At 47.0% G+C, this 16,731-nt stretch overlaps 2 protein-coding genes across 22 annotated transcripts in view; one reads left to right on the forward strand and one right to left on the reverse strand.

Annotated features, from left to right (window-relative positions):
- LOC100122401 (RNA-binding protein Musashi homolog Rbp6) overlaps positions 1-16,731 on the forward strand; it is a 542,632-nt gene that overhangs the window by 18,367 nt on the left and 507,534 nt on the right. The window contains exon 1 of one of the 21 annotated variants that reach the window (XM_032596998.1): positions 5,381-5,743. The exons of 19 other annotated variants lie outside the window; for them this stretch is intronic. In XM_032596998.1, coding sequence (XP_032452889.1) covers positions 5,704-5,743 — 40 coding nt within the window. In that variant the 5' untranslated portion in view covers positions 5,381-5,703. Of the gene's footprint in view, positions 1-5,380; positions 5,744-16,731 lie in introns of those variants that run through there. One more of the 21 variants, XM_031923213.1, reaches the window with a different exon arrangement.
- Positions 1,894-3,502, reverse strand: LOC116416137. Its single transcript, XM_031923219.1, has 4 exons — positions 3,354-3,502; positions 2,785-3,261; positions 2,457-2,712; positions 1,894-2,376 (listed from the first exon to the last, which is right to left on the reverse strand). Exons 2-4 carry the CDS (start codon positions 2,824-2,826, stop codon positions 1,907-1,909), a joined length of 768 nt encoding a protein of 255 aa, XP_031779079.1. The 5' UTR covers positions 2,827-3,261; positions 3,354-3,502; the 3' UTR covers positions 1,894-1,906.

Here is a 16,731-nt window from a genome sequence, read left to right on the forward strand (position 1 = left end):
ATTCGAGAGAAAAGTTCGAACACGAGCCTCTTTCGACTCGCATCACGTATGCGACTATCTACGTTCCTCGCCCTGGCGTCGAATCGATCCGTTGTCGAGCCCTGCACCCTCGGTTGACGAACTGTCGCTGCACTACGCGCGCCGTCAAAGTAACAGGTTGCATCGCAGACAATTCTCCCCTCAGGCGCCCGTCTCGATATATAAGATACATCCCACTGATTGCTGAGAGCACCAGATATTTTTGAGTGCAGCAGTCGACTTGTTGATATCCGCTCGCTGGATTATATCCGACGCGTCTAATAACGATCGACCGTGTATTAGGCTGCATCGCGAGCCGAAAAAAGTCATGGCTCACTCGCTTTGAAGTCACGCTCATTTGGGTTAAGAGGGCAGCTATACACGCGAGAGCCCGAGATTTGAGCGAGAGAGAAAGAGAGAGAGAGAGAGAGAGAGAGAGAGAGAGAGAGAGAGAGAGATTACGAGGGCGCGAATAAGAGAGACGATGATTTCTGAATGAATCGCGCGACGAGCCACGGGGGGATAATGATGCGCGCTCCCCTTTTTTCGAGGACCGCGCAGTGAGCCGGGATTTCGCCCCTGGTGCGAAGGTTGAGGATTCGGCGTTATACAGAGGGGGAATTAGACTAGTTTCGCGCTCTAAGCTGGCTGTAAAGGACGAAGTGTCTCGGCTAGTGCTTTTCTGCTTCTCGGCTGCAGGTGAGTTCGCATGTCGCTATCGATTATAAAGTCGGTGAGCACGACTGATTTTCAGACGATTCAATCGTCGAGAAATCGTGAACGAAGCGTCCCTAATGAAAGTAGTGGATCGTAAGAACGTCGAAATCCAGCGCTCCGATAATCCGGGCGCCGGTGCGCGCGAAGCGCTAAAACAAACGAAGCGACCTCGACAAATGATCTCGAAAGAGGAGAGAGCTACGCTGCGCGCGAGGATAATAACACTGGCTGCTCGTCGTTCGTTGACAAAAAGGAGATTTGATTGATCCCGCAGCTATATAGCAGCGGCACAACTGAGAGGGCTCAAAGCGAAGTTTGACTGGCGGTACGTACGAATTACGCCGGTGCAGGGCGTCGGCGGCGGCGGCATGATAGATGCCTGCAATCGCGCCGTCGCTTGACTGGAATTTCCCCCGACGTCGTCCTTGCTTGCGCGCGCGCCAGAGAGAGAGAGAGAGAGAGAGAGAGAGAGAGAGAGAGAGAGAGAGAGAGAGAGAGAGAGGAGGAAGTTCAGGACTCGGCGTTATATCTCTTCGATAGAGGGCGAGCTGCTGCTGCTGCTGGATTAATAGACGCGCAAATAATCCACCGGCGTCATGAATCACGCCGCCGTCGACGAGCTAACGGAATTATAGAGAGTGAGAGGGAGAGAGACGTTCCGCAGTCTACAACTACTGATTTCGGACTTAATACGCCAAGTTGGCGCGTTGATGAAAGGAAAAAAAAGAGTTGATGCCGATGAGAGGCTGCAGAGTTGAACGAACGCTCGAGGGAAATCTACGAGGTTCGTTGTTTTTTTCTCCCTCTCTTTCTCTCGCATTCGTGTTTAACGAATCGAGAGCGCGAGCTTTTGGGCGAGAGACGAACAAAAAAAAGCGCGATTTACGCTGATGGAACGCGCGGAAAGTTTGATTTCGTTGCGAATTGAAATTATGTCGGGATGAAATACGTCATGGAGCGGCCTAGTGTTTACGACTGAAAAAACGGCACTAGTGTGCTGATTCAGAAAATCGATATACGATTCTAAAAAATTCTTATATTAGATTCAAGGTAAAAAGAATTGACGTAAACAAACAAAACCTCTAGTGCCACACTTTTCGAAATTTCTATCTATAATTATAATTTATGTTTAAAGTAAAAAAAACATCCTGAGTATTTGTTAATTAGAAACTTAAGGGCTGGTGAATTTTTGTACCTCAATGAACGGGTAAGATCCCACAAAAGATTGAAGTCCAGAATAATAAAAGCCTTCCGACTGGTCGATGATTGTCTCAAAGATAGGCAAAAAGGGCGAGATGACGCTAGCCTTCAGCCGTCGAATATTCTTATCGCGCAGATGCAACTTGAGCATGACCTGATTCTTTCGCTTCTTCGTCGCTTTTACAGCCGCCTCTAGCAACTCCTTCGATATATAATCGCAATTCTCCAGAAAGAGATGTTCCAGGTTTTCGGACCTTTCAATAAGCTTTATAAGCCCGGCGTCTCGCATATTCGTACAGTAGTTGCAGTCCAGCTGTCGCAGAGTAGACATTGCACAGAACACCTGGTCGTCGATGTTGATCAGGTGCTGGATGCACAGAGACTCGAGGTCCGGAAGAGAGACGATGCTTGCGAGGCCAGTGTTTGTCACCCGTGAGCAATCTGAAGAAAAAAGCCACGACTGAGGCGCTGTCTAATTTCGAATGATACACAATATCGGTAGAGAATTTAAAATTTCTCACCAGAGATGTCCACCTTGAGAAGCTTGCAGTTGGCGCCAATTGATACGAGTAGCTCTTCGTCGACTGGTTCGTTTGACAGATCTAGCGTTCTAAGATTTATTAGCTTAGCTATCTGATGCAGGGATTCAGTGTAGCCATATGCCAGAGTTAGATATTTTAAGCTTTTGTAGCATGAGCTGATGTCTTCCGTGAAACCGTTTTCAAAATAAAATTCTTCCAGAGTCAGTTGCTTCAGGTTGCGAAAACCTCTTATCACCTGCGAATACGTTTTAAATTGATTAGATCTTAGGAAACTCAGAAATAGCCATATGCATTCCAAGGGCCTCACATGAAAGTTGTCCAGCGTTAATTTTCGACAGTTTACCAACATGATGCTCTCAATAGAATGGCAGTTCTCTCGGAGTTATTAACGGACAGTCTCTCGAGTTTTTTATTGTTATCAAAAAGCAATGAAAGTTCGTCGTCTGTGCAGCCGTTCGCAGCAAAAGAAATGAGTTTATTACAGTTTTTGCATAAGGCTTTCCAGCTCTTGGGCGAAATATAGATGCGCCAGACGTCGAGATGCTGAACGTTGGGGCACAATTTCGCCACGTTCTTCAGTAAGATGGGATCCAGTTTTATGTTGGAATCCGAACTAAACCATATCAGGTTCAAGAATTTTCCACAGCGTTTCAAAATCTTTTGGATAATCACGTCATCCACTTTAGTCAAAGTTTTGGCTGTACTGAATCCCCAACATTCGTTGCTGAAATTAAGGTTTTTGAAGCCACACCACGCGTCACGACTTACCGCCTGCCAACGTTTACTAAATGAAAAAAGAAAAATGAGCATTACAGTTAGGGTAACGTTAAATTTCATCATCCATGCATCAACTCGAATACTTCGTTCTATTCTCACTCTGTCTACGATGGGCAGATACGGCATGATGTGCATTAAGCAGTCGTCGTTCAACGCGTTTATTCCTATCTCCTTGGTTTCCTCGTGTTCCTTCAAACTTGCAGACCGTGAACCCATGCCTTTTTTCTGCTTCCTCGCCGCACTCATTATCGATGCTGAAAATAAAATGAATCGAGTATGATTTTCGCCGTAAACTAAGTAATCCCTCCTAAAATAAGACCCAAACTTTTATAACGCTTCGAGCCCAATCTCACCGAGGTCGAAGCGAGGCACCTCGATAAACGCGACTTTTAATCTTCGCAGCTCGCCGCCGATTTAATAACATTTTTGAGTAATGAAAGCGCTTTTCCATTACTCTCCGCTTCCTCCCGCTCGCTGCGCAGTCCATTACGAGCTAATACATCTCGCGTTGATACACAGGCGAAAATTTATCGACGACATCCCGCGCCGTAACTCAGCCGGTGCGTGCTAATAAAGTACAGAAGATTTCGCTCTTTCCCTCGGCTGTAGGTGTGTATATATATACTCGGATGAAACGGCCACTTCTAAGAAATCGTTTGCATCGCCGATTTAATGCTAGCTTCCCGCGCGCGTGCGGAGAGCCACATAGGAAAACACGGCTTTGTCATTAACCGCGTCGCTGCTGCTGCGTTGCGGGTTTCCGCGAACGAATGATTTGTCGCGTGTGTACTTACGTCAATCTTCATCCTCTGCAGAAGAAACGTTTCTTTTGTAAAAAAAACACTTCGCGATGTGTATACGCGTGCGTGAGAAAAAACTGCCGGTTATTGCCGAGAGAGAAAAAGCTAGAATCAATCGGATAAGACACATCGAGAGAACGAGTGTCGACTCGCATAAATACAGACACACGATGCATGTACGCGTTTCTTTGTTCCCCCCCGCGCGCGCGCGTCGATGCCGTAAATCAGCGGAGCGAGCGATGCCTCCCCCCCCCCTCCGCCCGCAGATCACCAGTGTAAAAACGCGAGATTCCGCTTAAAACGTCCTCTCAAAACAATCAGCCATAAATCGTACCACTGCCGATATGACTGCCGCGCGCACGACGGTGAAAGAATTGGGCAGTGCACATGCACGTCTGTGTTCCTGTAGAGACCAGCTTTACAAGCTCTTAAAGGAGAGTTCAAGTTCGCGAGCCGAGCGAGGAAAATCACAGGTTTCGCGCGGATGAATTACGAGCGCGAGAGCGAGCCTCGTGTCTCTTTATCGCACCGAGAGGGAGAGAGAGAGAGAGAGAGAGTGTGTGTGCTCGTGGCCATTGTGGATATGTAAATGGTAATTGGCATTTGCGCGACGCGAGAGTTCAACCAGGTGCATCGGCGACGTTTGCGGCCGAGAGAGAGAGAGAGAAAGAGCGAGGACTGCAGGTTGTATTGTGCTCGCGAGCGAAACTTTCCTGACGTCGATAGAGGAGATGGCTTTGATCGGGGCTTACACATGCGCTTTTACACCTACTTGTTGGAGAGGCTACGTGAGTTTATACCGTGAGGCGTGAAAAAATTGACTTTGATGAGTCGATACGCTTGTATTACGGATTCGACGGTTGAGATGGAACACCCAGAAATTTCACACGCGACACTGCGGAAACTCGTAGCAGTTGAGAGATACGTCGACTCAGCTTTGTTAGCGAACACTTGTCCGTGGTGAACCTCCAAACAGAGCATCCGCGACCAGTCAGCCAGTACTGCCAGTATAGAAATGCCAAAGTTAAAAAAGTAGGTACAGAGACTGCAGCGCCCTGCACTTCCGTCGGCGGCTGACTGAGGAACTACGCAATTTTTTCAACAAAACTCGTTAAAAACCAAACGCGTGTAAATAAAGACAAGATTTGTCGTCGCAAGCGATCAACTGTGAATTCTACGATTTTCGCCAAGTACGAATCGTCAAAACATTCGCAAGGAAGTAAAAACAGTAAGCGAAGCCACTTGAGCTCGGGGGGGCGGGACTTCTTGGAATTTCGGCCCGGCAGCATTAGCCGGCGTCGCGCGGAAAAAGTCAGACTCGCCAGTCTCACGGAGGGCTCACGCTGCGTTGGATATGTCGAGTCTTCGTGAGTCCGTTTATTTATCCGTCTACTTATATAGGCCCGTATTAACATCAGTGAGTATACCGTGTGCGTAAAAAGTTTAGTCAGTGCATCGGTGTGATTCGAGGCGTCGCTTTCGCGAGGTTTCGATGCTTCGAGTGTTTTTGCGTTTTTTGTGAAACGAGACAACGACGATGTCAATCTCCTGCATCGAAGGTTCGGGAAAAAAATGGCGGTTGAAGAGAGAAGGGAAGGAAGGATGGGAGGAGAGCGTAAGCGAGCACCAGGAGTCGCTTGGTCCAGGAGATGACGAGTCGTCGAACCGACGCCTATCTGCTGTACGAAGGTGTGCGATTATTTATAGGTCGACTTTCTTTATTTTTCGCGTAATGTTTGCTCTGCGCAGTGCCGCGATTTACTCGCATGCAGAGTATATCTATATAATTTTGAGACGGCGTCGGTCGACGATTTTCAAAAGCGCGGACCTCGGAGGGAACTCTGTACTCGCGGAGTGATCCATTGCTGCGCGATAGAAGATGCTGTGCGCGCGTCTCTTTCTTTTACCAACTGCCCTGTACGTGCTGTATGAATAACGATATTACAGCACTCAACAAACGCGATTTCAATCGTGTCCACAACTGCAATACAAAGCAGGCGGTAATAAACCCATTTATCTATGCTCGCACACGATTCTAACACAAAGGTACTCTCGATTAAACTTGCTGAAAATCGAAACCGCGCGCTATACCGCAGCAATCCGCGTGAAAAATGCTCACCCGCGGTTCATCGATGCGCCACTGTTTTTCGAGGAGAAAAATCAAGCATCGTCACGTTCGACATTCGCAGGGCGGTATCGCGCAGAATAAACAACGAACGCGACACGCTCGTCGATCCTGCCGACAGTCCGCAGGACTAATAGGCTGCAGCAGCCCACGTATAGCTCACTCTCGAGTGCCTCTACTCTCCGTTGCATAACATTTACGCACTATCCGTGCGGCGATTAAATGTTCCGTAACCGTGCGACGCATAACGCCGTGTGCGCGGCTACGCGCGCGCCGCGAGCTCGTTAATGCGACTCCGTAATTAAATCCGCCGAAGTGCGCCATTCGCTCATAATGGGCAGTGCGCGCGATTAGATTAAGCCGGCGCTCTTTGCCGCCAAAGGAAACACTCGCGCGTCCGCGTCCTTTATATTATGAATAATTAGCGCGAGCTCGCTTTCTCAGGTTCAATGGCACACGTGGCGAAAACGTGGTCAGTCGGTCTTTCTCTCTGTGCGCAGGCTGATATTGGAAAAACGTGTATTTTTTTTTCCTGTTCGACCGTTGGCCGCGTAGTGGACGTGTTTTGCAGAGACGGATGCATCGATTTTTTTTATTTTCGTACGCGAGCATACGCTCGCCGAGTGTATATCTAAATAGAATGGCGGAATGCATTTTCAGAGATACCGCTGCTGCCGCTGTAGAGCTTTCCTATATTTTATTCAGCTCTGGATATTGATACAGCATAAATAGTTTATTTCGAGCCGCGTATTCGCCGGCAGTGGGCGGGAGTTGCATAACAATTTCGCAAATTATTGAATTCGAAATTCCCGCCGCGCTGCCCCGATACGTATGCGATCGTTGATGTAATCTGCTAAACCGCTTTCGTTTTTACGCGGGCTGGCTTGTACATAGAAACCGTATAATTTCCATTGCTTTATCAGTAGTAACCGGAGTTTTTTTTCTTTCCCCTTTTCAATGAAAAAATGTCGAACGTGAGTTTCCTTTGCAAACTTGTCAGGAGACAGACAGCCTATACGTTAGAAAACACTTTCTTTTTCCCAGGCTGCTTTTCGGAATTCAGTTTGCGCAATCGAAATCGCCGTTCGCACAGCTCCGCAAAACCCGCAATGAAAAATCTTGGAACCATTCTAAAACCAAAAACGCGTTCTCGCGCGAGTTAAAATCTGAGCCGGCGCGCGCGGAAGAGATTATTTTGTCAAATTTGCTAGAAACATCGGGAGACGAGAGAGAGAGAGAGAGAGAGAGAGCTCACGCGCGACACAGATCCGCGCGCTACATGTACACGTGTATAGAGCGGCGGTAGCCTCCGGTACATTAGCGCGCCGAGGTTCGGCAAAGCGTGACGAGCGCCTGACAGGCACGACGCTGGCAGCGACGAAGAAGACGCCGACGACGACGTTGCCGCTGTCACGGGCCTCGCTGCATTAGCGGAAAGTGACGCTTCAGCGGCGGAATGAACCCGGACGCACAGAGAGCCCGACAGAGATAGAGACAAGAGAGGGATAGGGGGAGGGAAGAGCGTGACACGGAGCGAGAGCGTGTATTTTAAGAGACGCGGAAGAGCCTCGTCGTCTTGTGAAAAATCCGATTTTCAAGTGGCTGCTGCGGAAGAGCCAGCTGAAGCACTGCTGTACGATTACAGCGTATAGTGGAATTCGCCTTTCGTTACAGCGATATCGTCGAACGCAACAGGTTAAAATAATAACGTGCGAAATTACTCGAATGGCTTTCGCGTGAAAAAAAAAGGATGATGGAGAGGCGATGCGTATCATTTCGCGCGCAAGAACGCGCACTCCTCCTCCCGCGAGCGGCTATTTTATTTATAGCCGCGGGTTGTTTAAAGAAAACAGAGAGAGAGAGAGAGAGAGAGAGAGAGAGAGAGAGAGAGTTCGGTGCGCTGAAATTCCATTAGCGCGCGCTCCTGCGCCTATACACTCGCGCACGCATACGCGAGCTTAGAGTATATCCTCGTGTGTACACACACGGCCATATAATACCCGATGGCGCAATATTGCACATGCCGCGCAGCTAAGCGTACACCTTATTTCCGGTGCGAGTGCGCTCGCGGTGATTACTACGTCGCGCTGCTGCAGCCGTCTGTCCATCGCCGCGTCGATACATCGCGACGTGTACATATGAACTGCTAATCGTCGGGCTCTGAGAGGCCGAAGGATTATTCCGGTATGAAAAAAAAAAAAAAAAAAAAACCAATCGGCGACGCACTTTTTCGATCATCCGCGCGATGCCCCATCGTCTATACTGTCACTCCCAGAACTGATGCGCTGCGACTATGCTGTGTATAGGCTTCGCGGTGTATAGAGGAGAGGCTCGCGTTTGTTTTGCGCTTGCGCTTTGTCCGCCAGCAGTCGGTCGTCAAACGCACGCGTTGTGTGTATATCTGCTTTGTTTATTGTTGACGATCGCATACGTGTGTGTGCTGCAGTGTACTCGCGGGGTGAGAGATGCAGAGGGAATCCAATAATGCAAAAACGTATGAAGACCGAAATTGGAAATAGAGCGCCGAATAAACTCTGCAATCCCCTTCCAAGCACAAGCGGAGCATCAACACTGCGTTTAATTTCGCATCTTTACGCTGGGGCGCTAGTGGAGGCAGCTGAAATTCCGCGCGTCGTGCCTAACGCCTTATACCATACTCGAGGCAGCAGTAAAGCAAGAGCGGAGCGGCCCGGCTTCGATATTAGTCGCGCCCGTCTTATTATACGAGATGCCGCCGTGTGACAGAAGCTGCATACGGTGTTAACTTAACGAAGATGTCTCGCGATTATCCTCTCGCTCTGCTCGTAATCCCCGCAACAGATTGAAGAGATCAGCGTTGCGTTATTGTACACGTTTGCTATATGTTCATTTGCATTGTGCGTATAAAAGCTGTCGATAACACGTTTCGGCGGAAAGTGAAATGAACGATCATCATATCCGTGTGCGCGCAGAGTTGAGCGGTAAATCCAAACGTAGTTTCTGTCTGCACTAGCAACAACAACAACAACAACAACGACGGAATTCGCAGTCCACAAGCTAAATCACTGAAAAGGCAAGCGCGCCGAGAATAGTTGCAAAACCAGTCTCTCTCGCTCGGCGCAGAGAGCAGAGGCAAAAAATACAGCAGCAGCGCGATTGTGCCCCGCGAGTACATCCGACAGCGTAGCTGCCACCGATACACACTCGCATAACGAATTACATCCGAGCAAACAAACGCATAGTGTGTGCTGGTAGTCGTCGTCGACTCGCGTATAACACGAAAAGGGAGCTCTCGCGCGCCAGCCGAAACGACCCGTATACTCTATAGAGCGCGATATCTATCGCCTCGGGATGATCACAGCCCCCTCTCTCTCTCTCTCTCTCTCTCTCTCTCTCTCTCTCTCTCTCTCTCTCTTTCTCTTGCTTGGCTTATCGTCGAACACGGAGACGTACACGCCGCGCCGCGCTCCCGACATAAATTACCTTTTCATTATCAGCGTGTCTCTGGCCTCTTAGCTCTCTTATACTCTCGCTCTCTCACTCTCTATAATCTGCGCGGAGAAAAGAGGATTACCCTGTGCGGTCGTCGCGTGCGCGTCTCTCTCTCTCTCTCTCTCTCTCTCTCCGAAGCGAGCGCGCGCGATTTTTATTTCCCGTTCTTTCTTCGCGCCGCGTGCCCTGTGCGCGGCAGCGAGCGTTAAATTCGCGGATAAATTTTCATTTAACACGCCACTTTCCGTCGGCGCGTCGGTTATAATGCGATGTATAGCGCGCGGATAATATAAATGCAGCCGCGGCGTTGCTGCTGAGATATGCCGGGGAGATAGATTGGTGAGGATAATTTTTGCACTGGCTCGGAGACGGGGGTGGAATTATCGCCGTCATTTGTTTCTTCGCCGCCACCGCTGCTGCGCTGTTTACGTCGTCGCGCTTTAATTAGATGCGGAACTTCATTTATTTGTTTGCCCGTTACACGGCGATTATGCGGACGGTTAATTTTAAGTAGGTCTCTTAAGCCGATTGAAATTATTAATATGTCTTCTTTTTTGTTTGTTCCAGGTGAGTCGATAATTCCAAGTGTCAATCACGGACAGCTCTCGTACAAGTAAGTTCAGTTCCGGCGCGCGCGCAGCGAGGTACTCGACGACACCGGCCTTTCTTCGAGTTTACTCGCTGGCGCGCACCTATTCAGACTCTGTACTGCGAGCGAGCGAGAGAGAGAGAGAGAGAGAGAGAGAGAGAGCTTCAAGTTTACGGGTGGACAGTAAATTTACTCGAGCCGTGGACACCTCCCTCCTCCTCCTCCTCCTCCTCTTCGAGTGAGAGAGACTACGCGAATGTCCATTTTGCGGCAGCTAAATTGAGCGTTGCATAATTAATGTCCGGCATAGTGCTGCAGCGGACAGACGGACGGACGCGGCGCGTGAACCTTTGGCCGTTGTCGTCGTCGTCGTCGTCGTCGTCGCGCATGTGTATACGTCGATTGGTTCCGTAGTGTGTGTATAGCTGCTGCAGAGGAGCATTTCTCTGTCTTCGTGTGCGCGCGTCGTCGTCTTTCTTATTTTATATCTTCACTTGTTTGCCTTTCTACGACCTCCCCGTTTTTGCACTTCTCTGACTTCTCTCTCGCTGCTTCGTGCGCGCGAGCCATTCAACCGTGCGGATCCTCTGGGCCCTGTATACGTAGCCGCGAGCATTAATTTTGCAGCAGCTGTGTTCTCGCAATTTTTCCAGCACGTAATCGTGAATACGTACTTCGACACGCGTGCATGAGTTCGACAATTTTATTCCCGGAGATTTTAAAGCGCGCCGAGAGTAAAAAAAATTGTACATCGTACCGATGCTATTTCTATTTATCGAGGATTCGTGCAGCTTTTAGTTCCGGGAGGAGAGTAAAAATCGTAAGTCTCTGGGGTGGCATATAATGTACGGAATAATCTTGTTCGGTTATTCTTTTACGGCATCGAGAAATATAGGAAATCGAGGCCGATCGAACGACGGTCAAGTATAATTCTGTAGACTGCGGAAGCATATAGAAAGCTTTTACGGTGTAGTAAAGTTCCAGTCAAAGCTCTTTGCTCGCGCAGAGAAAAGCGCAGCGGGATATAGAAGCGCTTGCAGTTATTTGTTTCCTTGTTGCTAAGAGAACCTTTTTTCTGATAAATAAACGATTGAAATTATTTTCTTTTTAGATAATTTTTTATTTTACACAATTATTTTACATAGTTGCGCTTTAAGCTCATTGCGCCATGTAACGGACTCGCGTCGAAGCTTCAAAAATCGATTGCTTGCAATCCGGCGTACGCAATTTAAATCAATTTCTTCTCTCTAATACCCTTTGGGTCAAATTCGAAATCACTCCTCTTTTAGGAAGTGAAGCAGCGATGGCCGAACTCCATTTTCAATCCAATTAAAATAAAAAACGGACCGATATATCTTGTTTCCAATAAACGGGCGCGTGAAAATTCGCAAACAAATAGAAGCGAGCAACAGTTTTTTTTTATCTTTGTAATCGCGAAAACAAACGAATTCGATCGGATTGGATTTTCAAAAAAGGTGAGTCTACATTTTGCTTGGGATATATTTCGCATGAAAATTGAACCCCAGTTTGGAAAACACAAGAAAATAATCCCCGTGAAAAATGTAATTTAATACATCCCGCAGGATGCAGCATTGACAATCGATGCAGGAATTCGACGCGCGCGTTTTCGCACGGAAAATTTTTCGCCGAGCGAAGAAAGCTCCGTGTGTGAGCGAACAATGGCGCACCGTTAAACGTACAAATTTCGCTATTCCGTGCATACTCGCGCAGAATATCGCGAGGTGGAGAGCGCAGCCAAGTTCAACTATAAGGTTTAATTGGCGCGCGGAAATTTGCATCCGAGCCGCAGCGTGGCGGCCAATCGCGCCTCGATAAAAATTCAAAACAGCTCATTGTATTCAAATTCCGGCTATGTAGTGGCACGTCGGAAACACTTGTAGGACAAGCCAGTCCCCCGCGTGTGCATGCGTACGACTGCTGCTGCTCTTGTTGCAGTCTTTCGTTCGTTCACGCGGGAGATTGCATTTGTTTAATACGGACGTTACTTCCTTTTCTTGCTGCTGACGTGCACTTGAACGACAGGTTTCGAGGTCTCGAGACAAGGTCAGCCGAGCCTTTTAGTTTGCGTTTTAACAGTCCTTCGCGAATTTCGTACAACTGTTATAATTAATATGAGAGCAGTAGATTAATGAAGTTGCTCGACATTTGCGTCAAATATAACCATGTATTCATTATCAGCAATTAGCGTAAAACGCTGTGGACAAATGGGTTAAATCAAACATTAATATTTATTATTAATTTGATTTAGCACGATCGTGTAATATTAATTTCGCTCATTAATCATGCTTGCAATTACTGCCTTGCCTTATTATACTTATAGCACAATGTCAACGTTCGAGGAACGGGACATTTACCCTTTGCCTCGGCAATGATTATTTCATACCGCGCATTATGATAATGATTTTTTAATTGCAACGTTTCACGATAGATTTTACAAAACGACACGCATGCAAACAAGCGCACCTTAAGTGCATATCGCTGATAAATTATTCATGAAACACAAAACGGAGCTGCGAAACGACTGATTGAAGTATTATTTGTTGTTGCTGTTGCTGCCTGCTTCGCGTTAATCAACAAGTTATACACTTGCGCACAAAATGGCTATCTTTCACATAGACGCGGATGTTTGTTTAATAATACAACAGGCGCAGCGAATTGATTTGCACAGTAGTTTATTTATTCAGAACTCTGATAATAAATTGTTTATTTATTCATTCGAGTTCGGAAAGAAGTTACTAGTTTTGTGAAGCGAAAAATCGCAATAAAACCGTGTGAATTTTTAATAAAAAGCAGCGCTCTTTATTGTTAAATCGCGTTTGAAATCGTTCGTTTTTCGTGATCGCACTTTGCGCACGTAAAATAATTAAAAAAGGCTCGGTGCACGGACGATATGATTCAAACGAGCGCAAGCAAAAACGAATGAGAGAAGGATAAATATTCTGGAAATTCGTGGAATGATACTTTCCCTTCTCTCTGTTGTTTCGCCCCCGCGCTCGAATAACGCTGCTGCTGCTGCTACTGACATAAATTGTCGGATCACCCTTGACCTTATATCGCGCATGATAATCAAATGCTTTTCGCCCCATAGGAATGCGTACTTGGATATGCTAGGTCATGGAAACTTTTTTTCAACGCTGCTCGATTTTCTAATTATTCCGTAAAGTGTTATTCGAGCCCTTGCAATTTTTAAACGTTCCTGTCGCGCGGTATTCGATAAATTTCTGATAACTTGTTAACGAGACTTCACTTCAAAGAGCGAAAAGCATCAATAAAAAACGTCTTATCTTCGAGTGGCCCTCGCAGCGCGGCGACCAATTAGTTTCGGTAGTTCAGATAGGCGCTATATCGGGACTGCATTCAAAATTCGCCCTACTACTTTTCAGCGCGAGCATCTCAATGCCCCGTACACGCGTATGCGCGCACAGCCGATCGATTATCACGCGAGTCGATTATTGTGCGATTATAAATCAGCCTGGTACAAGAATCGTCTCTTCGAGAACAAAATCACGCGCGACGCGGCGACCTCGAACTGAAAATCTCGAATAAAGCCGTACACAAACTCGTCGAATATCGAAAACAAAAGGAAAAACGATCACGACGGAGCTGCAGAGAAAGAGAAGCGAGATAAGGCTCGAGAGCGAGGTAGCGAGAGGGTTGAGGTGGGTTGGGTTCCTCTCTCACCGAGCGGTGAGCCGCTATTGATTTTTCCCGGCGCAGCAGCAGCAGCAGCAGACTCGTGGCCTCCTCGTCGTCGGGCCCTCTCTCTCTCTCTCTCCCTCTCCCTCATTCACACCACTTTCGCGTGCGCTGCGCCGCTGCCGGCGACGGTGGCGGCCCTCTTGGCCTCTCTGTCTCGCTCGGTCGTTTGCCAGCAGCGGCAGTGGCACTCAGAAGCGCGCGGCTAAGTTCTGTCTCTGTCCCCAGCTGTACGTCGCGCACGCCAGGGCACCGACGGCACTAGCTTACCGCGGAGCCCTGTCTGAACGCAGGCGCGCGCTATGTGTCGTCTTTGGTCACTGCAGGGGGGGGGGGGTCGAGTGTTTCGAGGTTTTACAGGTATAGATATCGATGTTTCGACTGATAGAACTGTAAATACATTTATATTCGATATTTCTCGTGGAAACAATCAGGGATACTTTTCTCCAGCTTCTGCATACTAATTAGAGAAAGACTTGTTATTTACTGGCTCTTAATTGGCAAGGCAAAAACATAGCTAAAAGAAACGCAATTCGATAAACAATGGCATAAAGCACGTCCAGCGATCTGGAATTTACTGTATACCCTCGTTATAAACTATTCGAAGAAACGTGTCACTGCAGCCGTCGCTTCGTCGCGCGGCGGAAGAGAGTACAATTAAGACTCTTGAAACAATAAGCAAATAATTCCGACGTCTTTAACCGACAGCTTTTTAATTTAAAAGAAGGAGCGAGAGTGCGTTTCTATTGCCAGGGCAGCGGTCGTAGTGGTGGTTCGTTAATTATCTGTCGGTGAAACTCTTACAAATAACCGAGTGGAAACGAGCCATTGATGTCTTGCTTGGCGATGCAAAGTTTATACTGAAGTAGAACGCGAGAGGTGTGGTTCGACTCGCCTTAATGAAGGCTTTTCAAAACGCCTGATGTAAACTATACCGGACGAGTGACGTGCTCTCTAAATCTCTTAGAGAGAAAAATCACTCTAAACCAGTGATAAATCACTCTAAGCTTTCCGCCAAAATTGAGTCACTTGGCTTCGAGTAATTCCTAACTTTTGAAAAGAGTGATATTTTCACTCTTTGCCATGGGTAGGGTGATTTTAAATTTGCAGGTTATGGTTGAGGTTAGGTATTGCAATTACATTCGAGATGATAAAAAATGTTGGAGTCTAGAGCATTACGCGCATCTAAAGTTTTCTAAAAACACAAAGTATTTGTTATTATTGTTAATGTCCTAACCTAACTTCTTTATATAGTATGCAAGTATACATGCACATTGCATACGTATACACATATATGTATGTACATACGAATCGTAAATATATATTTTCATCTCGCCTCAGGCAACTTTGATATCATTGTCGACATCCTATATTGTTAAAAATACTGCAACAAACACTTTTGCACATTTTCTAACGAAGCACGTGTTGACGAAGAGAGGGCTCCTTATCAAGTGGCTTACTCTTTAAAGAGTGATCGAACAAAGTCAATAGAAATCACTCTACAACGAGTAACCTATAGATAGGGACTTCATAGTTTTCACTCGAAGGCGAGTCATTCTATGAACTACTCTTTTTTAGAGTGAAAAAATCACTCGAACAGATTTAGAGAGAATGTTCTAGTGTTGTGGTGCATCTTCAATTCGCTGTGTCATCCGTCTCACCGGTGTAAAAACAGCCTTTCTCCACGCATGTAATTCCTATTCACGGGAATTCAGGTCGTTTCCTTAATTATCATCTCTCATCATTTCTACTGGAAGTGTGCAAAGCGATGGTTGGTTTTCGAAACAAAATTTTGAATGCTGCTCTAGAAACGAGTTAGATTAATATGCGTTTACGCTTGTACGCGCTTTTTCGAGTATGTTCTATTTTCAGTAAATATAAGCAATAAACGCTAGCAGTAGCGCAGTTTGAACTAATGCAGGCGATGTTTCATCGAGGAGCGACGTTAATTCTAAGCCGCGCGCAGGAATGATCTATGTAAATTTCAGCAGATACTCCATTTCGTTTATGCGACAGATTTATGGAAAAGAAACGTCGAGCATCGTGAAAAATAACGCTCAATTAGAATTCCCGACATTATTAGGCAGTCCGCGCATCACCGGCGACTCTCTCTTTTTTTTGGGCGCTCTCCAGTTACTTCGTACGCGACAGAAATCTTTATTTCGCGTAATAAACATCCACCCCCTCGGCCGCCGACGAGCGTCGTGCTTCTGAGCGATTTGCACAGACGAAGAAGTTTTTATATACTTTTAATATAGCGAGTAGAGGATCGGGACTCTAAAGCGCCGTCGTTATTTTCGGAGGCGCGTATTTGAATTTTCATTATCTCCCGCGCCGAGCACACAGCTCTTTGTGTCGAACTTGCAGGGAGATCCGTTTTATTAAATATCTCGTCGCGTGCTTAAAGCGCTATTATTTCTAGAGCTCGGAAGGCTCTTTTTTGCTCCAGAAGAATTTGAGAATTGAAAAGAAAAACAATAATCACGGTCGAAGCACTTGAAAGGCTGTGTGTGTGCAGGTTTTTACGATGTTTCAACTATATTTACCGTGGCCGAATTACAACGGTTGAGAGGGTCGTTTCGAAGCGGTAAAACCGTCAAAGCATCAGCAGTACACTTTGACTCTTGTAATTTCGTGGTCGTATAACATACACTGAGCGCGCGCGCTTCCCTCTTACGCTCGTCACCGAATGTCTGTCATCTTTTGCCCGTCTACGCGAGAGGGGGACGCAGTTCGATCATTAAACGCACCGAAAGCGTCGCAGTTTTCACCTCG

Source organism: Nasonia vitripennis, chromosome 2, assembly GCF_009193385.2.
Source record: "Nasonia vitripennis strain AsymCx chromosome 2, Nvit_psr_1.1, whole genome shotgun sequence".
Taxonomy (NCBI): Eukaryota; Metazoa; Arthropoda; class Insecta; order Hymenoptera; family Pteromalidae; genus Nasonia; species Nasonia vitripennis.